The following is a 25,530-nucleotide window of genomic DNA, read 5'->3' as shown; positions in this document are numbered from 1 at the left end:
GAGCTCTGCTTCCAATGTGCATTACATATTTTATTTAATGATACTTAGGTGGATACTGGAGTCCCTAGAGCAGAAACTCATTCTGCCCTAAATGAATTGTTATAGTTGGAAAGCAAACCACTGCTCAGTTCCCCTTTCCTGACAATGGCATGTTACTCTGCAAATTCCAGGCTCCTAAAGTGATCTTCAGATGATAATATCATCTCTGTGGGATCATAACAAATGTGCTTTTATCTGTAAATCCTTTCACCAAAATCAGCCTCTGCAAATGCCCAGTGAAGTGCAGAGGAACAGAAGGAACAGAGTGCTCTTAGAGTACTTATCACATCTCAGAATACTGATCACAATGCAAATGGGCTTTATCCAAAAGCCACTGAGTTGAATAAAACTTCTCCCACTCATTATTCTTCTTGATTATTAAACCCCAGCAATTCAAGGCCCAGTAAAGTGATGCATATCTAAGATATGAACTCAGATACAATATTTGCATATGAATTTGAACATCTCCTTTTGGGACATGCTTCAATAGAGCACAATTATACAGCCTGGAAGAAATTGTTGTGCCACTCATAAAAGGCCAAAGAAGAGACTAACAAAAAAATACATTGATTACAAAAGGCCTAAATTGAAAATCCCTCAAAGTGTTCATCAGTATTCTCTCCTGGAGGCTGCAACTGCCTGCCTTCTGCTGTCAAGAGCACCAAGCTCAATTCGCACACCTTTCAGATTTAAAATGGTATTTACAAGGGTTAAATTCTCAAAAACCCAAATAATTTCACTATAATTTCTGAATCAGCACAGTCCCATTAACCCAGCAGGAGGAATCAGGTGGCACAGACACAGAACTCATTTTCTCTGTCAAATAATACAGCTGAGTCAGGAGAAAATGTCCTACCTCACATATGGCACAGCTGAACCTATAGAATTTTTTGAGACCTGAGCAAATGAGGTGATAGTAATTTTATTGTAAACACAATATTTTTAACATATGAAAGGAAATATTTATAGGAAGAAATTGTATGTTTATTAATACAGATTTTATATTTGAAGAAAAAAAAAGTTTTTTGGAAATCAAGTCCACCTTCAGGTCTGAAGCCAAAGCCTTTTCACTGATTACAGAGTAGCAGTTCTGAACAAATGCTCTTATCTTGCACCACCTTCTTTACAGCAAAACTGGGGGAAAAAGTCTCCTCTTTCTCAACACTCATTATTTAGGGAAAAACAAACCAAACTAAGAATCAATTACATGTTAGGATGAAGTATATAGTGTATAAATGGTCAATGAACTTAAAAGAAAATCATATAGTACTTTAACACTTAGAAATAGAAAAAAACAAGCAGATACAGGCTTGTGCACTTTCCCAGCATCTCTTACCTGCCATTTTGTGTTATCTGCCCCACTCCCTCTCACTGAACCTTAGGAGCCCTTGAGTTTTCTTTCAGTAACGTTTCTTCTTCCAAATGGTTCTCTACAACTTGCTTTATGTATCCCAGTAATGTTTCCTTCTTACCCTTTGAATCCACTGTGATATACTGCACATTAACATTAAGAAAGTTTTCCTGGATTTCAACAATTTTTTTTTCTCATTTTTTATTTATGCTTCTGTAACTGTCTGGGGTTTTTTCACCTTAGACAATACCTATTTCATGCCATAGTGGAAAGGCAGCGATATAAAAGTTCCTTGATGACTTTTAGAGCTTTTTTACAAATACACAAAAGTTCAACAAAATTGCTTTTAAGAATATAACTTTTCTTTCCAAGATTTCCAAGCTTGTCATCTTCTGATAGCCTTTCAAATGTTAAGTCTGCATTTCCTGCCATGAGTTTTGCCAAACAATCTGATATAATGGCAAGATGATTGTGATGGGTCACAGGATCATGAGGAGGATAAACTGTTCATCATGGATAAGCCATAAAGTTTGAAAAACACTAAAGAGCAATATTTGTGTTGTCTTTCATGCCAAATCTGTGAAGGCCACTGAGAATGAGATTGAGCTACTTCAAGTTTTTCAACACATTGGACTGGAAGCTTGAAAATGGAACTGGTGTTTATTTGTTCCTAGGTTTGAAGGTTCCTTTTCACCAGATAATTGCAACCTCTTTCAGTTACCTGTCTCTTTGATATTCATTAATATTTACCCATTTAACAGACTTCTTTGATCCTCAAAGACTGCTGCCAGGAAAAGTAATCATCTGATTTCAGGTTTTTGAAAAGCTGAATGGCCTGTATTTTTTTCCTCTTCCATACATCCTTTTCCTTGCCAGTGATGGATTCATCATCACTTACAGGCTTCCCAAGTGTTGTCTCACCATCAGAAAGTTTCTTGACTTGGTGGTCTTCCTGACTATTGTCCATCTTCATGCTGGATTTTAGGCTCTGGAAGCAATAGTCACCAACCTGGCAGAGGAAAACTGGCTCAGTGCTGTCAGGGTTTAACACCACCAAGTTACCCTCTGACAAAGGCTGCTTTCTAGGAATACCATTTTCCTTCTGTAAGACAGGCAGAGGAATCTCTGTGTGGTTTGATTGTTCATGGAGACCTTCAGGCACAGTAAGATAGTCACCAAACACATCCAGGTGCAATTCAGGAGACGAGGTTGGTGCTTGGACTGAAACTGGGATTGTGACACCATTTTTCTCAGGAGAAAACTCATGGCAAGAGTGGTCGCTGGCAGGCTGGGGCTCCTGTGAGCCACAAGGTGATTCCCCAGCTGCGACAAGTGGAGGATGGGTGGAGGTGATGGCTGAGGGCAGTAAGGGGCTGTCCGTGGCCATGTACTCCAAGGGGCACTGTTGAGGAGACGTGGTACAGCTGAGAGCCTTTGGAGAGTTCTGCTCTTCTGTTCCCTGGTTGGTGCCTTCCCCACAGGCTGGTGAGACCCACGAGAGTTCTTCCTTGTCATCAAGGTGCTGCATCGTTTCCTTCTGATCTGGGAACAAGTCCTTTGGAGGAGCTGCTCCTGGCTGTTCTTGCCTCTGTGGGGCCTGGGGAGAGTCTTCCCCTGGGAGTGTCACATACTGAAGGGAAACTGATTTCTTACTGAGCCCCACGGGGTCCATTTTCAGGGTCTCATGTATATCAGGGTGAGAGGACACCACTGGGCTGTACAAGTATGGACCATTGAAATCAAAGCAAGGGATTGCTGTGTGGGAAGCAATACTTGCATCAGCACTGTTTCTCCTAGAAATGGGAAAGGAATGACCAGCATTCTGACTTGAGCAGACAACTGGGGCATGCTCTGACTCATTTAAAGCTTGGTATGAGTTCTGTAGGTCCAGTGTAACAGGGGAAACATCTGTCTTTTGAGTCTGCTCTTCAAGGCACTCTGCCAAAGTCTTCACCTGCCTGAATGTGGGAAAGTTAAAAGTTGCTCATGAGAGAGATTATTGTGGTAAACAAGAAATATAAACCAATTTTAGTTGAAAACACACATAGCTACACACAGGCTTAGAAAAAATTTTCTTGCAGATGCAGTTACCCATTTAGCAAAAAATTGAATCTCCTCCTCAAAAGAAACTTGTATGGAGTTTTTAGTGACAGAACATTTGATTATGTCCTGCCGTGACACAGTGAGGTCTTAGAGACCATCCACAGTGTCACTATTATGTGCTGTTCACTTACCTGTCCACGACTTGAAGGAAGCTAGGCTGCTCCATCTTCTCTGAAAAGTTGTATTTGTTGAAGTCCAGCTGGTTGCTTGTTGGCCAACTTCCCAAGTGTCCTTTCTGAAAATGAAAAAGCAGACATGACCAAAGAGCAGTATCTCACTGGCAGTAGAATCAAGAACTGTATGTTCCTCGTGGACAAAGAAAACAAATAGGAGAGCCTATAGCACCCAGTGACAGGGATACAACTTCACTAATACAACTCAAAGGTGTGTTCAGCTCTTCAGAAGATGGTTTGTTCAAACCCGTATTGCCTTACCACTGACCTAAACAAGTACTCAGTGAGCCAACTAGGAAAGATGCCCTCCTAAACTTGTTATTTGTGAATAGAGGACTTGAGGGATTTGATAGTAGGTGGTTTTCTTGGCCACAGTGATCATGAAATGATTGAGTTTAAAATTTTCAGAGTAATGGGAAGAAAGAAAAAGGAACAGTAGGACTGCTACTCTGGATTTCAAGAGAGCAAACTTCAAGCTGTTCAGGGAGCTACTTGGCAGTATCCCCTAGGAACCTGCTTTTGAGAGTTGGTGAGTCCACAAGTGCTGGGCAGGTTTTAAGAACCCCCTTTAAAAGCACAGGAGCAGGAAATTTTAGAGTACTGAAAATTTTTCTACTTTGATTTTAAATCACAGTTGTGCTGACAAGCACAGCACAAAGAGGTCTGCTAAATATAAGAGCACTGTTACATTGAGTAGGACCAAAATTTCTCCTAAAAACAAGCAATAGATAAATGAAGATATCTGTTCATTGTGGACTAGAAAACAAGAAGAGCTCTTATGATTATTGGAAGTCCTGAAAAAGAGAGAAATAATGAACCCTTCAAGATACAGTTCCCTCTTACCCCCAGGTAGCTCTGGATCAGGAGACTCTTGCTGGGGTTTGGAATCTTTTCCTCCCACATTTTCTTCTTCCTGCAGCAAGAACACAGTTTTCAAGAGTTGCTTCTCAACGTGACTGCTACCAGAAAAGGCTGCACCCCATACAGCGTGCTGCTCAGCACAGCAAGGCACAACCGAGGCACTGGCACAGCACCACCCAACCCTCTCCCTTGCACAGCCATGCACAAGGCTGCCCACCAAGGCCCATCTCCACACAAACCTCTCTCCTGGGGGACAAGAAGTGCCTCAGACTTTATGCCACCCACACGGGCTGCTAAGCCTCCTTGTTGCAACACAAGCCTACCTGAGGAAATACTTAAAGCTGCAATAAGCAGCTATCAGCAAAGAGATGATGACAGCTGGGAGGATCACTGGGAGAACCACAGGTGACAGAACTGAAACAGAGAAAAGAGAAAAAGCTGGATACCTGTAGAGTGGCTGTTTCCTGCAACAGGTTTTTCACTCTGGTCACTATTCATCAGAAGAGATCAGGGAATGTGATATGTGGAGGGGCAGGATCTTAAGGCCTTCGAACTGTTGGGATATCCTCCAAAGTGGGACAGGTCAAACATGACCTGAACAGTGTACTGACCAAAGGAGTTCATTGTTTCCTTTACTGATTCACTTCTTAAGCTTTTACTGACATCAGAATTAAACAATTTAAGCTAATAAAAAGATGGTTATGAACCTTACTCCACCATGAACAATAAGCGTGCCTTCAGACATCTTAAGTCTGCCTGACTCTGTACATTTCTGAGGAAATGGGGTCTCAGAGATTTTCTAAGAGCTGCTAACCTGATAACAGCCACAACAGCACACTAATTTCTTCCTGAATACACACATAAAAATTTGCCCATGGTATAACCACTACAACCTTTCTCAGGACAAACCACGTAAGATCATATTAATTTGGGCAAAAGATTGTATGATGGCAGATATTCTGCCTCTAAGTCCAGAAACAGCAAAAACATGTAAAGATTTTATCTCCAGCAGACTCCACTGTGTGTTTTACACAATCTTATAGTCACTCTGCAAATATAAAAAGCTGATGGCTTATGTTCTATCTTCTTAAAGTATCAGGCTCTTTAATCACTGACAGCAGAATGGACTACTGGAATCAGAAAACAAAGATAATCATTTGGGCAGAATGTCTTTGATTCTTTCTCCATGTGGAAAACTCTATGGTTAGCTGTACTCACCTTATGAAGGCAAGTAGGAAAGAAGCTTAAGAGGTCACTCGCCTCCTTCCGTAGCATTGTTGCTGTACTGCAAGGATGCAGGCAGTGCAGCCCCTTTGGTAAGTGACTCCAACTAGACCATGGCTGCATCTCACTCCAACCCCATCAGAGAGAATGTTTTATACTAAAGAGCCATTCCAGCCATTAACAGTCCACCAAAACCTGACAGAAGCAGCTGCATGAAAATTACCATTCTCAGTCTTCCAGGTGAACTCCTCACTCCATTCGCTCCAAGGTCCCTCATATTCCGGAGGTGTATTCACCCTTGCACGCATTTTCCCCCTATACTCTGTAGATGCTGCCAGCATCTGCAGGGTGAAGATGAAGGGAGGTTCATCATTGCTGATATTTAACTCCTGGAGAGTCTGGGAAGAGGGGATGAACACCAGTGACAGAGGTGAGAAGAACTGCCTTTCCATTTGACCAGCAGAGAAATATTCAGGACTCTTGCACTTTGTAAGTTACCTTTTCATATCGGTTGTTTTCCCAGTACTTGACTTGGTATCTCTGTCTTATGAAGCTGTAATTCAATTTGTGTTTTATCCACCTTAGTTCATACTCTTGGTTCTCTGTTGCTGTTACTGACACATTTGCAGGCGGCAGCACCTGAACTGGAACACACTGAATGAATGTCTCAGAGCACTTACCAACCTACTGGTCCAGTTCTCTATTTCCACATTGTGAATCATTTCCAGGGACTGAAAACAAAGTTGGTTTGTGCAATGTAAAATGGCTCAGCTTTTTGACATTTCTTAACTCTCCACATCTTCCTTTTGTAGTCAAATACAATAAACCAGTAGACCACTAAATAACAGAAAATCCATACCCGTGAATACTGACAGCACTCCTTGTGTACAGAAAAACAGCAAAGCAGTAGTTGAAATATCTGTGCTGGTCCACCACATTTCCAGAAATTTTCAGCTCTCTTGGAGCTACCTCCTGGTATTTTCACCCACTGCAGGAGCTGTCCTAGTTTCAGAGTTTGAAAAGTCACCCAAATACCTTCAGAGACATGCAGGCAGAGATGACCCATATGGTGCACCTCACTGGGCAAAGGATTCCTACCTCATCTAGTGTTCCAGGGGCCACTGTACAAATCCACAAGAGCTCACTGGCTTCTTGAGAAATCACATAGTGACACACTCCTACTCCCCTCAAACACCTCTCACCACAGTTCCCTGTCACCTGGGACACTCATGAATGTGAATCACAGAGAAGTCAGCAGGGTGGCAAATGCTCACTGAGAAGCTCCGGGTCACAACCTGAATTTCTGCACAACAGTTTCCATCACTGTCACCTTCCTCAGAGTAACAAGGTACTCCGCACCCACATCCCAGAGCTCTGGCCTGATACAGTTCCTTTCTTCATCAGTGATTGTTTCTTCCATTTCCCACTTACTTTTCCTCATCACCACTGTCCTCTGCCCCTCTTGCTCAAACAGGCATCTCTCCAAGAAGCAAGAAGGAGAAGCAAGAAACAACACAGAAACTCACTGTTTTTGTAGGCTTCAATCAGCTTCTCCTCCGTCTTGGCCCGGACAGACACATGGTACTGGCTCTGGCTGTTGGAATTACTAACAGGGATCTCACAGCTCTGGACCACATATGGGGTGTGAGGCAAAGTCTTCTCATGCACAGGAGAGCACTCCTCTTCTCTGAGGGGATAAAAGAGGATGAATGAAATCAGGGGAATGGGACAGGCAGAAGCCCCATGAGAGAGGCACAGACATGCTGCCGTGGGCAGAGCGCGTACTCTGATGCTGGGGTGGCCCTGAAGAACAAGCTGAAGAGGACAGAGGTGGTGATCACTTTCTTCACTTCCCAGCTGCATGTCAGACGATCTCCACCATTGAAGAGGCAGCGAAGGTTCCTGGGCTGAAGGCCACCTTCAGACAACACAAGTGCGAGGTAAGTGACAGGAAAGTTCTGTCTTCTCAGCTTCCAACCCTGCATGGCCCCACTCCATCCCACACTACCTTCAGGGTTCTCCCATGACACCTCTGTGCTCCACTTGCTGTACGGCCCAGAGAAGCCACTGGCCTGCCCTGGTCTGGCTCGCACACGGGCAACGTAGCTGCTCCCTGGGACAAGGTCCTCACGGCTGAGACTGCAATGTGTGGTGTTGGAGAGCAAGAGCAAGGCAGCTTCCTGTTGTTGGGAGAGAGTGGGGAGAGGAAGGGATGGAGGAAATTGGGGAGTCAGGGAATGGAGAGGTGGAGGGAAGACAGGGAAAGAGTGAGAGGAGTTGACTGCCAGGCTGCATCTCCAACAGTCCCACGTGTGTGATGGTCCGTGCACAGGCTGCCATGTGGTGTTTCCTCATTCCCACACAAGAGGGGCTGAAGCAGCACAGTGCAGGAAGGGTGGGGCATGGCCATTGTCAGGCACAATCTCTCCCCGCAACAAGTAGCAAACTCCTGAAGCTTGCAAAGTCCAGACTGTCTTCAGCTCCAGCTACACAAGTTCATAGCACTGCTCAGTGCAGAATTATGTGGGAATCGGGCCAAGACACTTCCCTTAAAATCTAAAGATCAGGCTGACAGGTACAGAGCAGAAACATATGCAGATCTAGGGAAACGATAGGGCAGAGGATATGGACTCCTAAAAACTTAGAAAAAAAACAATATCCATAAAAAAGAAAAACCCAAAACATATCTGTCTCAAAGGGGGAGCAACTTCAAATGTATTTTGCTGTTTTCCCCACATGAACCCACAGCATCCTGTTGGAACGTGATTTAATTCAGTTTAAGAGGGATTCAGGGCAAAATCAACTCCAACTTGAATCCAAGTACAGTGGTTGGGGGTTTGTTTGAGTGGAGAAGAAATCTTTGCATTCAGTTCAGCATTCAGTTCAGGACAAATGGTATTTCACTGGGCAACTCACTTGCAAACAGAAAGAGAGCCCCTTCTACCTGACCCAAAACAACACTTGTTGTATCGCCTCACAGTCCCCGAGAATGGAAAGACCACAGACTTTCAACTGCCCAAAATGGTGCAGCCCAAACCAGGACAGCTCAGCTCTGCTCTTACCTCCCAGGACTCCCACTCCCGCTTGTAAGTGACTTCAAACTCCAGTGCATTGCCCAACCCTTGGCTTCCATTGGCTGTTCTCCAGGTCAGCAAGAAGTCTCCTGATGTCATCAAGGTGACTGAGAGGTTTTGAGGTGGGAGGGGCTGAACTGGAAGGTGAAGGTACAACATGTGAGAGGAGATAATGCAGAAAGGACACAAAGAGGGGAAGAAAACATCTAGGTAAGCTTCCCCATTTCCAGAGTATCTTATCCCTGACACATCAAGTACCTCCTGCTTGACCAGCTCCTGAGATGATACCAGGTCCAGCTGCTCCCAGAAACTTGCCTTCTCCTCTCCCTGCCCAACCCTCTCAATGTGGAACTCTTTGGTAGTTTTCACAATGGAAGTGCAATTCAATTCCAGCTGAACAGCAAATACACTCCCAAAAATCCTCAGAATTCATTGAAAAATGAGAATTTGGTATTTAAGCCTTACCATTTTGGAAAAGATCAACATCCAGTTTTGCTTGAAGCACCTTGTTAGGTCTGAAGCCATACCAATGATCTACCCCTATTCCAAAATGTTCTGTAGTGTTGCGGCAGACCCAGTGCACATACACGTCTGGAGCTTCATGTAAGTCATTCTCTGTCTGGCGTTTGCAAAACATGTCCTTGTCCTCCCTGTGTGCAAATAAAGTGGTCTGATCTGAGGACCTGTAGGTAGTGCAAAATTAAACACTTGAAAGCAATTTCATCCCATCCTGCTGTTATAATTGACTAAGGCACTTATATCCCCTTCTCCCTGTACCTATTAGTCCTGGTTTGTGTCAGTTAGTATGAGAAATATTTTTAACACTGGAATTTTGCCTCCCCATTTCGAAGCTGTGCAGCAGAATGTTATGGTACCAGTTCATTTTTGTTACTTTTTAGGCTAGCTCTATATAATCTCATATTTTTAGATGAGAAATAATATAATGAAAATTAACGTCATGTAAATACACCTTTTATTCAGAGTGAAAGGCAGTAAAGATCCTAAGCTGCTTGAAGACTTTCATTTTGCAGTACCAGAAAAACACTTAGAAAAAGATTCTCAACCAAAATGTACTTCTGTGTCCTTAGTAGTTCTGTTCTGCCAAGGGACCTTGAGTATTCATTAAAGATTTCATCCACAATGTTAATCATCCTTTCAGATGGCCTTTCTCCAGGCCAAGTAGCATCATGAAAATTAGAAACTATTTTTTAAACTAGGCAGGAGAGGATAATCTTTGTGTGGTTGCAGTAGCCTTAGCTGCTGGAGAGATGCATTGCTTCTTTATGTACCCTCTGGAATTTTGTTTGTGCTTATGGCCTCATGCCCAGTATACTATCTTGTTCCAGCTCAGATGAGAAATATTAAGTTGTGAATATTTAAGACCAAATACTCTCTTCCAGGATAGGATGGAGTCTTCTAGCCAACTATATGTCAGCAAGCATTATTCAGCACTACTGCTATTTTTGTAAGTTGGGTATCAGCAAGGAAGCCAGGGATATTGCTGAAGTATGGATTGGACACTGCGGTGTGTGTGTACCCTCAAGCAAAAGAGTCAGCCCAAGGGGTGTGAAGCCGTGAGGTTACTTCTATCTACTCACCAGCATTACCTTACAGTTTGGGATTTAGTCAACTATTCTTCACCCATGAGCTGATCCTGTTTAAATGTTGGCCATTTTGATTTCAGCTGTGTGACTGTCCATGCTTAATACCTGCTTGTCTGATTAGTTCACCTCAGTTAAGTTTCATGATCCACACACTTCATCATGTAACAATGTTCCAGAGAATCATCCAAAGGTCCAAGTAACTTTATATCATCTTTCCCCAGAAGTATTTAACTTCAAGGTCCTGCTCCAAAGTCCTTCCACTGTTTTCATCTGCTTTTAGGTCTCTTAATTCCCTCTTGTTTGCAATAAAATCAAGAGTTCTTCCTCTTTCCTTTTCTTCCTGTATCCCTAGACTCTAAATAATTTTCTTCTCAACTATCTATCTTTGCCTTCCTCTGTCCCTTAACTATTCCTCCATTTCTGTCCTTCCTTATCTTCCCCATTGATCCAGTCTGGTGATTCGGTTTCCTTTTCAAAAGGAAACAGATGTAACAGAGAGATACCGTCATAAACACACCGGTATCTCTGGGAGGAAAACTGATGGCACAGATAGAGAACTTACCAGTCCTCTCTACCTAATAAATATACAGTCTATACATATCTCTCAAAAGTTATCAAAACCACACTCTCAGTGATGCTCCTAAATGGGCAAAATGACAGGAGGAATGTCTCCTCCCTTTAGGGTTTACAAACGGTACTTACACTTGTTCTGACACTTCCTTCTCCCCTAATGCTGTTTATTAACATCCTATATGCCCCATCTTATTTCATATCTATGATCCTACAACAAAATTACGGAAAATAATTGTAAAGGTGATAAAAAGAATTCCACTGGCATAGCCCATTCATTTCTCTCTTCCTGGATGAGGCCTCAGAAGCAGGCACAACTTTTGCTTCAGTCAGAAAGAGAGGTGGATGTGCTTTCTGAAAACCTGACTGCTGGTCCCCAGGATTCCAAGTAATGGCCAATTTCCCTTTGTACTTTTATCTAGCTCAGCACATTTCAGGTACTTACATTATAATATTATCCCTTTGGTAAAGAACCATAGCAACAAGGTCATGAGCCTCTGAATGCTCCATCCATGTGCAGGTCACCTTTGAGTTGTAATCATTGTAGCAGTTCAAGCTTTTCATTGGGATACTCTCTGGGAAAGGAATTCAGGCAAAAAAGATGCAGTGATTAAAAATATAAATGGTGAGAGATAGCAGGAGGTACAGAATGGGTAAGGCACTGATAACAATACTCTCCTCTTGGCACCAGAAAATGGAATAGAATAGAATAGAATAGACTCATAGAATTGTTTGGGTTGGAAGGGACCTTAAAGATCATGTGGTTCCAAGCCTCCTGCCATGGGCAGGGACACCTTCCACTGCACCACTTTGCTCAGAGCCCCATCCAGTGTGGCCCTGAATATCTCCAGGGATGGGGCATGACTCAGTGAAAATATGTGCAGAGTTGTGACCATTCTGCCCATCTCCACGAGTGTCCATACCAAGGTACAACTAACAACAATTAAGTGAACTCTTTGTGCCTGCAAGGCATACAGTTCTAGCCAAGGTATCACTTTTCAAACACTGAATATTTCCAAGGATTAGTAGATACCATGACCAGCAGACATATGGTGATCATCTCATCCTTGCGTGTTGGTGTGTGGACTGCTTTGCTATTAACTTCCTAGTAAAGTTTATAATGCTAGAAAGGTGTATTTAAAAGTGAGATGCTCTGGGAATAGTCTTGTTATGACTCAGAAGAATGTCCAAGCTAATTTGTTGGAACTAGATTTATGATCCAGAGATGGCCAGACCTCTCATCAAGGATATTTTTTGTTTTAAGTTCACAACTGTAAAGTTGAAAAATACAGACTGCCTCTGGCATATGCATTATGAAGCAAGGTGCTTTCTTATGCTTCCTTATTTTCTCTTAAGGTAATATCCACGCTGCACTATTGGGATATTGCACCTTCAGATGACAAAGATGACAGTGTGCATACGTGAGTGTGCTCTCTCAAACAATTTTTCTTGATGAGAGCTGTAATCAGCTTGTTTGAGGGGCTTTTTACAGGCCAAAACCCATCAGAACAGAATGATGCTGTCTTAGTCAGCAGGCATAAGAGGGACCTTACTTTGATCTTCTACGAAAACCAGTACAAAGTAAGTTCTGCTGTATTCCTTGCACAACCAGGAAATGGAGCATCCCACATAGAAAAGGATGGTCTGAATATAGGGCTAAGGCTCAGAATGCCAAGAACCCAGTCTGACCTACACTGTAATACCTTTTCCCTAAGAGATCTCAAAGGAAGATTTCCTGCAATTGATGCTGGGCCAGGCAGCACAACTCGTCCAGCTACTGCAGACATGAGGTATCTGCATTAGAAAAGGGGCACAGCTCCTGACAACACTCTTTTTCTGCTGTCTTTAGGATACCTACAGGCCTAGTCTTGCTGCAGATATGGTGCACTTCCTATTCCCAGCTCTGTTAAATCAAATTAGAGGGCAGGGAAGGGCAGGGCATGGAAGGGCAGGGCAGGGCAGGGCAGGGCAGGGAAGGGAAGGGAAGGGAAGGGAAGGGAAAAGGGAAGGGAAAAGGGAAGGGAAAAGGGAAGGGAAAAGGGAAGGGAAAAGGGAAGGAAGGGGGGAAAAGGGAAGGGAAGGAAGGGAAGGGAAGGGAAAAGGGAAAAGGGAAAAGAAAAGAAAAAAGGAGAAAGAAGCTCTCGTTGCATAAGAAAGGAAACAAAAGCAATGGATATGGCAGATGGTCGCTTTATCTGTCAGCTATTCCGCAAGAAGAAAATCAGGTCATCTGGATTTTCCTGTTGGTAGCCCCACCACACTGTCTTGTGTCTGGCCACATGTCCCTACTCTTGTGCACTACCATCTGAATTATGCAGCCCTTCATTTTCCTATGTTTTATCAGGGTCTAGCCCCCCTTCCATTCACTCGTTATCCAATCAGCTTGTTAATCTCATCCATTTATACAGTATTTCACCTGTGCATACCACCAACATACAACTGATTTGTCTGCACATGCACCTGCCACATGCTGGTTTTGATCAGGATGTCTGTTCTCTTACGGCTTAGAAAACAGGAGAAGAAGGAAGAAGAAAAGCAAGCAGAAAAGGAGGAAGAGCATTAGCTGAAGGAAGGAGACAGATACAAAAAGAAAGGCAATAATGGAAGGATAAAAGAGAATATAAATTTGAATCTCACCTCGAATGGCTTGAACACGGAAGGCCAAATACAGATTCAGCAGCAGGATGAAAACCTCTTTCATGTTGATACTGTCCTTTGCATACAGGCTTGATCCTAACTCGGAATTTCAGAGTTTTCATTGCCCGCTGGCTACTCTCTTGCCCTGCTTACTGTGGAGCTGTTTGTTTTTGTTTCACAGAAAGAGAAGTAAAACTGAATAAGGGAACTTCTTTAAGATCACGTTGAAGTGACATTCAGAAAGAACTTCTCCCTAGCATTTATTGTAGGACAAAGTCCATGTCTTCTCGTTGCATGTTGTTACAACACAAGCAAAGAATGAAGTAAATGTACATTTCCAAGGAAGTGCAGGGGTTTAGTCAGCTGAGTAGCAACAAGAAAAAAATCCTAATCTGTGATGAAAAGTCATCCTTAAAATTAATTTCATTCTTTTGCTCTTTATGCTTAAAGCCTTCCAAATGAACCACAACAGTGGTTAATTTCCTTAAAAATATTATCTCAACCACATAGTTCCTAGGAGCTATAGTGGTTGAATTTCCATATTCATTCACTTTGAGAGTTTCCTTCAACATTTTCTAGGTGCCCCACAAACAAGTTGCAAATTTTAGACATAATACCAAAGAAATTGAAATTCTTGCTTTTCTTTTCTTTTCTTTTCTGGTGATTGTAGAGAGTGAGAGCAGATGGAGCAGTTCCAGGACCACGGACCACGCTGTTCAATACCAGAATTTAAATCCTTTTGGCCATCTCTCATTGCTCTCAAAATCATAATAAACACACCTACTCAAGCACATTACAGATCTGAGAGTTTTTTCTACTTTAGGAGAGCATGGAAAAACTCCTTCTAAATTTCTATTGACTTTTAGATTCCTGAATGCCACTTCCTTGCAGCAGAAATGTCTGGCTGAGTCCTTGAATAAATCATTACAGCTAAGAAATCCCTCAGTAACTCACAAGTCCTTGTATGAGAGCAGACTCTGCCATTATGCTTCCCCCAGAAAGGAAGCCATTCCCTTACCTGGATCCAGGGATGTCTGTGAGGCAGATGATTCAACCTGGTGGGTGACTCTCCCTGTCCATCCTCCCTCCACAGCACCAGAATCCTCTGATGCAGAAATCAGCAAACCCACACTTGCCTAGAACTGGAGACGGAAGTATAAACCAACCACAGGATTTTTTTGGCAAGTTAGTCTTCAAAATAACTGCTACATCTTTTGTGAACCTCAAATGCCACTTTCAGAGAAGCTGACACCTCCCCTATCAAGGAAGGTCTGTGCAATTGCACAAAATAGGAAGTCTGTACTTCCTATTTTAGCCCCCAAAGCACGCATGTAGATGGGACTGTTAGGTTAACCGGGAAGGGAGGGAAAGGAAGTTTGTCATTGCCAATCTGTGTGTTAGCAATTACCAGATCATGAGACTAATGTATTTTAAGAAGAGAAAGGACTGACTGGAGCAGAAATAAGAAAGATAAAGAAAGAGCTTTCTGTTTTTCACTCCAGTGCTGTTTCTTGCTTTACTCTAGACTTAGCAGGGATCCCTCTGAGCTTTTGTTTGTACATCTATATTGGGGGAGAGTGAACTACCTTTATCTCTGCAACTCTTTATTTTGAGTAATATTTCTAAGTATTATCCATTTCAAAAACAATTAATAATAAATTATAAGTACTATAGTACATAGAAGAAACAAAAGCAAACTGGTGAGAATAGTTGATCTGAAGTTATCCTACACCCAAGGCAGCCTGGTCTTTTAATCCAACCATAAAACTTAGCCCAATAGCCTTCAAAAATAAACCCTAGGAATGTTAGGTAGCCATAAGGAAGAGACATTGCCTTCTCAGGGATAAACAGTGGGGGACTAAGATGAGTGCCCAGATACAGAATAAAACTGACAGAGTCTGTCTGTCCTGCACTGCTACTCCTCCTCTAAATCCCCATGGTACTGACCAAAACCACTGTTAGCACAGTAATTCTCTCACCAGAACTGCATCAATAAACAAGCAAAAAAAATGTATAGTGTGAATAAGGGAAACATGCAGAGCAAGATAAAGAATATGGGGAGTATCTGAGGAAACTGTGTGTCAGAAGGTGTCCATACAAAACCTGCAGACAGTTAGGGGAATATGTAACTTGGCTGGATAGGAAGAATTTCTTTCGCATTGCAGTTTAAAGGCAGAGGGGGATCATCCCGTTCTGATTTTCAAAGGCCAGTGTGTTTATGTTCTTCCAGCACCCATTATAAAAGAGGTCAGTTGCTTCCCAGCAGACATTTTCCCTCCCTTTCCTTTCTCACTGAAAATGTTCCTCCATTGTCAGAGAGACGTGCTGAGTTACTGGTTACATCACAGGATCTAGCTGTCAGTGAAAATCTTTGGATGCCACTTGCTCTGTTGAACTCCAGGAACAAGTAGCAAGGAATTCTGCACACCAGAAGCTTTGCAGGCCATACATGCTGTTAGGTTTCAAACTTACGATGCATTTTCTTATGTATCACAACATGTAATGTCACGGACATAATCATTGCATATTGCTTCATCTCCTTGCTGAACTGCATAGCTACAACGACTCTGATGCAGGAAGTCACATTTTGGAATATTTTAGTAAAATAATGTCAACTAAGTCCCCCCCATCAAAAAATGCTTTTAAATAAAAATTGATGAACTAATATTTAACTTTATTTGTTGAAGAATCTGATACAGTAATTTCTTGTTAGTTCTACTTTGAAGTACAGTGTCAGAAAGCAGAAGGTAGAGAAGAAATTGCTGTTTGAGTTCCCAGAACATGGAGCAAGTAGTTTGTACAATTATATAAAGGCCTATAGGGAACACCACAGGTGTGCTAGGTTTGATTCACAGAATTCAATATATTGGTGAGTGGAAAAGAAGAAAGCTGAGCTGGGCTGCAATTTCTTCACCGAAATCCAAAAAAAGTTTTCTTGATGCTTCTAGGACAAACTCTGAATGCCAAGTCAGACTCCAACATGAGAGAAATAATTACACACTGGCACACAAACCTTCAGATCAGCAAATGAAGAGAAAATTATGGGAGTCTAGAAAAAAAAAGAAAAGCTTACGAAGACATTATGGACAAATAATTAGCCTTGGGAGTGAGAAAAGAGATGTGAGCAGGTCTTGGGGACCAGGACACCTCTACTGCAGGCTAACACTGACTTGCTTTGTGAACATGGCCTGTGATTTTATTTCTCTATTCCTCACCTTCTCTGGCCTCTATGTAGATGTCTCTATTGCACAGGAGTGATAAAAAGCTGAAGAAGTTAACTAAGTACAGATTTTACACTGAAAGGTGATATATTACTAAAAAATTAGTCATTTCAAGGACAATGCAAAGGCATGTTGAAGGAAACTGCCTGCAGAGAAGGATATCTATTTAGCCCTTACATTGCTCCTACTGCTTGAGTAGCACCTATTCCTGGACTAGTGTTGTAGATAGCCAAGTCATCTTTGTGAGTGATGTGCAACTTCCAGGAGAAAAAGTGCTTCTCAGAGGGCCTTCTTCTGCTCTGAGACACCATGAGTTCAACATCCTGATCAGAGAGCAAGCGGATCAGATCACCGTCAGGGTCCCGGTAATTCAAAACAATGTCATCTTGGTTAAACTCCTGCCTGGGAGAAAAGAAATGGATTGATCCCCAGAAATCAAGGAATGCCTGGGAAGTGCTACATGATGAACAATATACTGACAGTCTAATTAATTTTGATAAAAGCCACACAAAGCCTTGGGTGTTTTGGCATTCTTGATACAGCTAGTACTAGAAACCATACAGCCACCTTCATGCTGTGTTGTGTTTAAGCTAAGGAATCTATCAGAAACAAGAACCATTTCCAGTAACACCACACAAATGGCACAATTAATCTGTGTATTTGATAGAATTGCCATACAAAGGAGCTGACTGTTGTTGCTACCCACTTTTGCCTACTTATTTTTGCTCTTTCTGAGGAGCGCAAGAATATTAGAACAGCTGTTCTGTTACTAATATTTACTAGTATTTAATGTTCTGAAGTGTTGATGTTCAACACTAGATTTATCTAGTTTGACACTAGTTTAACAGGTGTTAGAAGGCTGTGTCCTGCATCCTGAAGAAGTGTAGTAGACAGAAGGTGCTTTCATGGGGGCACGGCTCTGATCTCAGTACAAGAAATGGAAATTTCTACCCATCATAACTGAGTCAGAAGTGTGTGTCATTCCTTACTTGCTGACAATCCCAAGGAGGACTAGTGTCTGCACAGATGGCTCTGGGCCAAGTCAAAGTGCAACTTCTTCAAGACCCTTGAAAAGTATTTCACACACAAAACATGGTGGTGTCCAAGTAGAATGTGGAAAAACTTGGAGCGACATGAACTTGACAAATGTTTAATTATCAAATATACAACTAAGTGCTCGCATTGTACCTCATCAATTCCATTAGATCTTTGAATGATGGAATGCTGCTCAGATCCTCTTCCACTGAGATATCCCTGTATTTAAAAGACATCTAATCATTACATATCAGGACAAGAGAATTGGTGGTGTCTCTTCAGCAGTAAACTGGAAGACTATTTTCTTATTACCTGATAGTGCTCACAGTCTCATCATAATAATAACAGCGGACTTTATTAACTGTGTCTTCCTGCTTTGGTAAATCTTTTATGATCTTCACAAAAGCACATGGGAAAATCCCAGTGGCACCACCAGCAGTTCCCTGGAATGATAGGAAATATTAGAATCCAGAAACCCATGCCATTTTGGCCACATGCAATAGGTTCTGGAATCCAATTAATTAACATAGAAACAACAGTACAAATTTTTCCACTATAATCAAGAAAAGAAATCCTATGGAAGTGACCTGATGGCATGCCTACAAAAAGATTGTACAATTTACATGGTCAAATACCAGGCAGGGGAGTGAAACAGTGTGTAAAAAATGAAAGTCAGATGGTTAGCAAGGAAGGCTGTGGTGTTTGAACAAGGAGAGATATCATATCAGCAAACACACAGTATGTTCTCCTCATCCTTTTTTCAGAACACTGCTGTATTACCCAAGTTCTCCCTAATCAGGCTGACGTGTGTTGTGGTATGAAGCATGAAGCATACATCAACTCACCCTGAGGCAAGAAACCAATTAATCGCTGAAATGGAGTTTCCATCTCCTTTCTGTGGCCTTTCTGTGTTCTAAACACTTCCAAAGAATTAAAAAAACATTCCAGCAGAAGCAAATGCAAATGAAAACTGAAGTCTGGAGGGCAGAAAATTTGTAAGCTAAAAACCATCAAGGAACCAAACAATTACTAATTTGGAATCAAGGATTTGTTCTTGACAGTAAGACCTGATTATGATACAGTTTCTCCTTGAAAGGAAGAGGCAGGTCACGAGGACCAGGAGAGCCCTTTCTACTCATATATTTCAAGGTATGCTAATAATTCAGTACTGCTATTGCAGTCTTACCTCCAACCAGTCTTTGTTTACTTTGCTGAGTAGATAGATCAAATCTCCCTTCTTGAAGCTGAGTTCCAGTTTATTGGTTCCAGGAAAATCAAACAGTGCCTGTGGAAAGTAATAACCTCAAAATTATTAATTCACAGAATGACAAAAGCAAATCTTTCTGTTGTGTTCTTGAGGAGAAAGCATAAAGCAGCAGACAGTGTGCACTTTGTCATCACATATGTATTTCTGGGATAAGGTCACATATATTTGACCGTTGTCTGCAGTTCTCACAATCTCTTCTCCTACTCAGCACACACAAGACTGCTTTGAAGAAGCAGTGAAAGCACTAGGATAAACATGGCCCTGAGAGAGCTACATGCAAGGATTCTTAAAGTGGCAGAACACTGAGCACCAGAGAAATAAATATGCATAAGTTGAAAGCACTTAAGAGCAAGTAAGACAACAGAGCTGAAGACAAATGACAGCTTGAAGTCCTGAGAATTGAAAAGATATATTATTTCTGGTTGCAGCTTTACAGCTTTTAGATTTGCTGCAAAATATCACAAAGAGCCTTAAGAAATTTCAGGAATGTTGTGTTTTAATTAAAGGGTAACTCACTGTTGCTCTTACATCTAGCTTTCAGGTCTGTATGCTGAACTGGGAGATTTGGGAAAGCCTGGGAGATTGACATGTTGTTAAAATGGAACTTAGACACCCTCTTCGGGGGGGGGGGGGGAAGGAGACAAATACATGCTACCACCCTAACAAAAGGTTAAAGTGGCTGAGTTATCAAAAATGCACATCTCCCCCTTTGTCCTTAGAAAACATGGTAGCCATTTAAATGCTCTTAGAGGAGCAAAAATGAAAAAGTGCTCTTCATTCTATGTTGTGATAGTTCTTTTGGTCTTGTTAATGCCAAGAGTTCTCCCAGTTAAAAAAACAAACAAAACAATGGCTACTGTTGTGCTAGTGGTTCATATGTCTACTTAATAGCTCTTTCAAAAGCCTTTTTTCACCTGTTGAAAAGTTCTGGTAGGTATATTCAATATTTATAAATTAATAGATAAAACCCAAGAGATATGACTGTTCCAAGACCTGTCATTCTCTGTGTAAAGAACAAAACCAACAAACCTCAAAGCCGATGCATGGGGTTTTTAACCTTATAGGGCAAAGTCACATGTTTCAGGAAGCAAGACCCTGCTCAGACAAATACTAGTTACAAAGCAGTCTCATGTGCTTAATAGAGAGAATATATACCACAAAAGACAAGGGCATGGGCATTTTTCAGTAGAACATTTATGTTACAGAAAATACTAAGATGCCTCACCTGCAAAGCTTTTAAACATATGTTGAAGTCAATGAAGCTGAAGCTTATGCCTGTTTTAAATTTAACTTATGGGTAGCACTATGCAAATGTGGACCATGTGGCAGTAACCTGTACATGTCTCAGTTTTGAATCTCCTGTCACTGTCATTTTGATTTCACAATGGACCTTCTTATTAAAGTGATGAGGAACAGAACGCCTCTTTCCATCCTTTGTTTCATTCCCTGTTCTTAAAATCAATTGTTTTTCTCTGTTGATTTCACTTTCTTTCCCCAAGGTCTAATTGAATAAGGCAACTTGATGGATGAGGTACCAAAGTAAAGCAGAGCTTAATCTCCTGTCCTATGACAGGTTGTGCAGAGTACTCACCTCAGCTCGCGGAGCTGCTGTGCGGTCCAAAACAGGCACTTGATCTGAAATGCTCTTACTGCAAAGAAATGAGACAACAGGGAGGTAAACAGATCTTTCTAAGTCATTAAAAATGCTACACAAACAGTAGTACAGTGTCTGTGTTTCTACTACATAAACTGCATGAGAATCTGGGTGCAGCACTGAAATAAATAAATATGGATGCAACAACACTGCCCTAGTTCTCTTGGTTTCAGTGCAGAGCAGCAGCAATCTGATGGTGTCTGCTGCTGAGAACAGATGGAATTTTCAATACAGTCAGTATTCTGGACCTCTCTTCCACAAGACTGCTCAGTCCCCCTACTCTGCCTTCTGGGCATCTCTGTTTCTAGCATTTATGGCATTTAGTTCAAACTGCCATCATACACACATGCAGTTTTTGCACGGTTTGAGGTGGGTGAAAAGGAAGCGAGTCCATCTTTGGAATGCTGAAAGGAGAATTAATTTATCTGGAGGGTAATGAAGTATGACATCTACTTAGCAGTTCTCCAAAGGGGTGTCAATGCTGCTATGTAGGACAGGCCCTTTTTTAGACAAAGGATAGGAACAAATTAAGTATTCAGTTTCATTTAGTGTCTGAACCAGATCTCACTGAATTCAGTGCCAAAACTCACATCGACTTCAGTGGTGCAAGCCTATGCCCTTATGCTTGGCCTGTGTATTCTGCACATTATAGTAGAGATTACCATTAAAGAAATACAGGCACATAGAGCTGGACAGTATTTTTAAAAAGCAAGGTATATTCTCATTTTGGAATTTTCCTTTAATGCAAGTGCCACATCCACTTTAAAAATGTGAGATTACTGAAACAAAAAATAGTCTGTGTTCACTCCACCACAAAGACCCTCATAAAAGGAATTCATGGATTCACTTGGAAAACACAGTGGTGATCCTCATCTCTCTCTCCCCCCAAAACTGGACAGCATCTCTTACATCAAGCAATGCTGAAAAAAACATGTCAATCACTTACACTCGGCGTGTCCGTGGGCGAAGCCGTCTCAGTCTGTGAGGCACCTGCTCACCATCAAAGGTTGAGTGGTAGAAGAACAGCCGTACATCTTCATCCATCAACACCCAAGCAGGGAGGCAGAGCAGGTTCTGTGCCAAGAGCAAGCAGGAAGCAGAGTGTAACAGTGGGAGAGACCAATTCTGTGTTTATTTACATGTAACAAATATACCTCTCTGACCTACAGGATCATGAAGGATATTCATTACTGCCAGAAATCTCCCTCCTCTCCCTTCTCACTCAGCAGGATGCAGCTGAACAGCTGACAGTCTCTCCTCTTTACTCCTGGAGTTGGCCAATGTATTGCTTCACTCTTTTTGTACCTGATTTACTGCAGGAGTAAATTGCTTTTTGTCTTTCTCTTCAGAACATGAATGACTGTGGAAAAAAGGCAATCTTAAGTAGTGGAAGTCTTGGCCAGTGCTTCAGACTTTTACTGATTTAAAATTCAGGTCTTCAGTTAACCTGCGCACAAAGAATATCTCTCCTTGATGTATGCTGCATCTTCACTCTAATTCAGGTGATCTCAGAAGCCTACCTGTCCTAATTCTGTCTGTGAGAGTCAATTTTCTTCTTGGTAGCTGGTACGGTGCTGTGTTGGATTTAGCATGAGAATAATGTTGATAACACATGGAAGTTTTAGGTGTTTCTAACTAATGGCTTACTTAGTCTGAGCCAAGGATTTTTCTGTTGCCCATGCTGTGTCAGTGAGGAGCTGCACAAGAATCCAGGAGGGAGGATGGCCAGGACAGCTGGTCCAAACTGGCCAAAGGGATATTCCATGCCAGGGAACATCATGCCCAGTATATAAACTGGAGGGGGTTGACCGGGAGCCACTGATCACTGGCTGGCCATCGGTCAGCAGGTGGTGAGCAATTGTATTGTGCATCATTTGTTTGTTTTCTTCTTTAGTTTTACTTCTCTCTGTCTTTTTGGTTACCTCCCTTCTAATTACAATTATTAGTATTGTATTTGACTGTATTTCAATTGTTAAACTGTTCTTATGTCAGCCCATGGGTTTTACCTTTTCCTGACTGCCCTCCCCATTCCATTAGGGGAGGAGGGAGTGAGCAAGAGGCTGCACGGCACTTAGATAGTGGGTGTTGTTAAAGCAAAACCCACACACCATTCTCCTAGTCCCTTAGATGCATACACCAATTCTATTCATGCAACACCTGGAGATTCACCATTTCCTCATACATCTTGGGGGTTTTGGTAAGGATATCTATCTGTAGATGAAGGCAGAGAGTGAGCCTTTGTGAACCGTGTGTTCCAGAAGATCCTACAGTATGAACAATCTGGGGAAGAGGACTGCAGGTTGTACCACAGCATGGGCACTGTCTTCAGGAAAGCAATGCAGAGAGAAGCAGACACTTAGGACTCTAACAGTACTGCCTGTCTTAGCTGATTTCAACTGCTAAGTATCTGCAGTGCTCAGTGCATTCTCTACTTAAAATTAAGTTTTACCTTTATGTAGACATTTAGGATAGGAATCCTTTTCTCAGCAATTTCCTTTTTGGCACCAACAAAAACTTTTCCTGGAAAATATAAAACCTGTGACAGTTATTGAAGGGAAAAAAATAAAAGGAGGCTGTCAAAAAAAATGAAGCAATCAGGAGAAAGTAGAAGCTCAAAAAAATTACATATTTTCTAAAGGACTTTAGGTTTCTAAATGAACTTTACCACAAGTGAAGGGACTGTCATTGGAACATGACTTCTCTGGCATCCATAGCCAGGAATTAGTTCCTTGTCACAACTGCTTCTCTCAGTGCATTCCTCTTTAGGACAGCCTGAGCTGAAAAAGCTGCTGATTATGCAAAGATTTGGTACTGACAGCTTACCTGGCAGTACAGGAAGCGTGCAGGTAAATGGGCTGTTACTGCTCTCTGGCCCATATCTCTCCTCCAGTTTGGTGTGCAGGGCATAGAACTCACGATAGCGCCGGAAAATCAGGTATCTGCCACCACCTTTAAGCTTTACTTCAATGACAAACATCTGAAACAGAGAAGAGGGATTCAGGCTGAGGTTCATGCTTATAAATACTCACCAAATGAATGTGAGGAATAAAATAGGAACATAAGATCAGTGCTCCATTAGTGGGAATATTCTCTTAGGGGAAGAGGAAAGCAAGCCTTCAGTTAAGCATTGCAAACTCAAGAACTAGGAAGTAACAAGTTAGCACCAGTGTGGTATTTGTGTGGGTCCAGCTTGCACATGAAGCATGTCCCTGTGGCTGCTTTCTGTCATATAATCTTAAAAGGAAACATGAAATTACTAGATTCAACTTTATGCTTACACACTTTCCCTCAGTGACAAACAAAACACATTAGGGAGACAAACACAAATATTTTACAGTAAGATGCCTTGGACATCTAAATTTAGATACAAACAGACATCTAAATGAATTGCTTTTCAGAATTGAAGGCATTCATACTTCTTTTTGACTTTAATGTACATAATTTCAGGAACTATGGTCCAACCTCCTTCAACCACTATTTTATTTTTCTTTTGACAAAATTGCTTTGCTCTAAAGGAACCCACTTCCGTGCACTGACCTCTGAGTCACATTGCAGCCAGATCCTTCAGAAAACATAAAGACTGAGCAACCAAACATCACTGTATTCCAGAATAAAACCTGAATACTGCAGTGGGAAGCAATGTCTCCAGCAGAAGTCAGACTGAGGTGGTCATATTTAAAACCCTCAGAAAATCTTAGTGTCTTTCCCTACTATTCCCTTCCTGTGTGCTCTTTCATGTCTTAATATGCTACCTCCTGTGAAGATGGGAGCATCCTAGCTTGCCAGTACCATGGAATAATGAAGCAAGACTCTGCCCTTCTACCCTCTGAATTCTTTTCCCACCATCTTCACCAAAGGTACAGCACTCCAACAGGAAATAAATCAGATATTAGAAAATAATTACAATGCTAGAGGGTATCTCTCACATTTCATTCAGAAAATAAATGTTTAGACTAAATCTGGAATAACTATCCTCCAGTCCAGAAAAAATAAAGCACTGAGAAGTCTTCCACATGGAACTACTCATGCCAAAAAGCAACTACACCAGAATAACTGCATTTTGCTTCCCACAACCAAACCAGTCACAGATGAAGGCATATAGAGGCAGCATAAATCTCCCTTCTTACATAGTAATTAGTAAAGCCTTTCTTCTCTTCAATATCTGCAATGTTAGCTGAAACAGGTACATCATCTGGAAGCTGGTCAAAATCACTGTGAAGCAAGAACAGAAGATTTACGTTACTCATACTGGTAATAATAAAATAGCCTTTGAAATATCCTATGCCACACAGAGCAAAGACAGGCAATATCACATTTTCTATTATCAAAATCAAGACGTTAGAAACTCATGGTGTCATTCTCTTCCTCTGGAGGTCTGATCTTGAGATGTCAAGTTTCAATAGGTTCAGCACAAGTCAGTGACCATTGTGAAGATTCATCATGCCTGAAAAATACCCCTCTCATTCCTATCCTTGCTTGAGGAACAGGACTACAAAACAAACACTTGAACTGCTAAGCTTTTCCTGAGAAATATGATCAGCTGTGGATGCATTCCTAATCCTTCCTTAATCTAGAAGATTTACAATAGGAACTCTGCATCAGGAGATCTTATTCTAAGGAGATCATTATATATCATGATTTATGCTGCTGTTATTACTGCATTCCTGTAGGGAATAGGAAACAGTTCTGAGAAAATAACTTGTTATGCTAGGTGCTG

The 25,530-nt window shown here is 41.7% G+C and overlaps 2 protein-coding genes across 7 annotated transcripts in view; both read right to left on the bottom strand.

The window, feature by feature from the left end:
• Window positions 1-945: 945 nt before the first annotated feature.
• Window positions 946-14,922, bottom strand: CSF2RB (colony stimulating factor 2 receptor subunit beta). 3 transcript variants are annotated; one of them, XM_042050631.1, is made up of 14 exons: window positions 14,655-14,922; window positions 13,637-13,796; window positions 11,445-11,574; window positions 9,291-9,508; window positions 8,814-8,962; window positions 7,760-7,931; window positions 7,537-7,669; window positions 7,278-7,438; window positions 6,250-6,395; window positions 5,975-6,149; window positions 4,851-4,941; window positions 4,510-4,579; window positions 3,625-3,728; window positions 946-3,348 (listed from the first exon to the last, which is right to left on the bottom strand). In XM_042050631.1, exons 2-14 carry the CDS (start codon window positions 13,698-13,700, stop codon window positions 2,145-2,147), a joined length of 2,817 nt encoding a protein of 938 aa, XP_041906565.1. In that variant the 5' UTR covers window positions 13,701-13,796; window positions 14,655-14,922; the 3' UTR covers window positions 946-2,144. The 3 variants fall into 3 exon arrangements, with proteins under 3 accessions (XP_041906565.1, XP_041906564.1, XP_041906566.1); XM_042050630.1 differs by lacking the exon at window positions 14,655-14,922 and having other exon boundaries at window positions 13,637-13,931; XM_042050632.1 differs by lacking the exon at window positions 14,655-14,922 and having other exon boundaries at window positions 9,291-9,475; window positions 13,637-13,931.
• A 1,367-nt stretch (window positions 14,923-16,289) lies between these two features.
• NCF4 (neutrophil cytosolic factor 4) overlaps window positions 16,290-25,530 on the bottom strand; it is a 53,633-nt gene continuing 44,392 nt past the window's right edge. For 3 of the 4 annotated variants that reach the window (XM_042050633.1, XM_042050635.1, XM_042050634.1), the window contains 9 exons: window positions 24,941-25,025; window positions 23,637-23,790; window positions 23,263-23,333; window positions 21,760-21,887; window positions 20,751-20,808; window positions 19,079-19,177; window positions 18,205-18,335; window positions 18,046-18,111; window positions 16,290-17,259 (listed from right to left, as the gene is read on the bottom strand). In XM_042050633.1, the coding sequence (XP_041906567.1) occupies window positions 17,031-17,259; window positions 18,046-18,111; window positions 18,205-18,335; window positions 19,079-19,177; window positions 20,751-20,808; window positions 21,760-21,887; window positions 23,263-23,333; window positions 23,637-23,790; window positions 24,941-25,025 (1,021 nt within the window). In that variant the 3' untranslated portion in view covers window positions 16,290-17,030. The remainder of the gene's footprint in view (window positions 17,260-18,045; window positions 18,112-18,204; window positions 18,336-19,078; window positions 19,178-20,750; window positions 20,809-21,759; window positions 21,888-23,262; window positions 23,334-23,636; window positions 23,791-24,940; window positions 25,026-25,530) is intronic. The other variant, XM_042050637.1, reaches the window with a different exon arrangement.

The sequence above is a fragment of the Corvus kubaryi genome, unplaced genomic scaffold (genome assembly GCF_017639235.1).
Source record: "Corvus kubaryi isolate FWS band 111438036 unplaced genomic scaffold, C.kubaryi_AGA036_p1.0 74, whole genome shotgun sequence".
NCBI classification, from domain to species: domain Eukaryota; kingdom Metazoa; phylum Chordata; class Aves; order Passeriformes; family Corvidae; genus Corvus; species Corvus kubaryi.
The sequence above is the reverse complement of the archived record's forward strand: the minus strand, read 5'-3'. Positions and strand labels throughout refer to the sequence as shown.

Coding starts and splice junctions, on each gene's coding strand:
- CSF2RB (XM_042050631.1), bottom strand. CDS start 13,700: ATGAAAGAGGTTTTCATCCTGCTGCTGAATCTGTATTTGGCCTTCCGT. Junction 7,439..7,536: donor AGGGCCACCCCAGCATCAGA/GTACGCGCTCTG, acceptor TTATCCCCTCAG/AGAAGAGGAGTGCTCTCCTG. Junction 3,349..3,624: donor TTCCTTCAAGTCGTGGACAG/GTAAGTGAACAG, acceptor TCCCACATTCAG/GCAGGTGAAGACTTTGGCAG.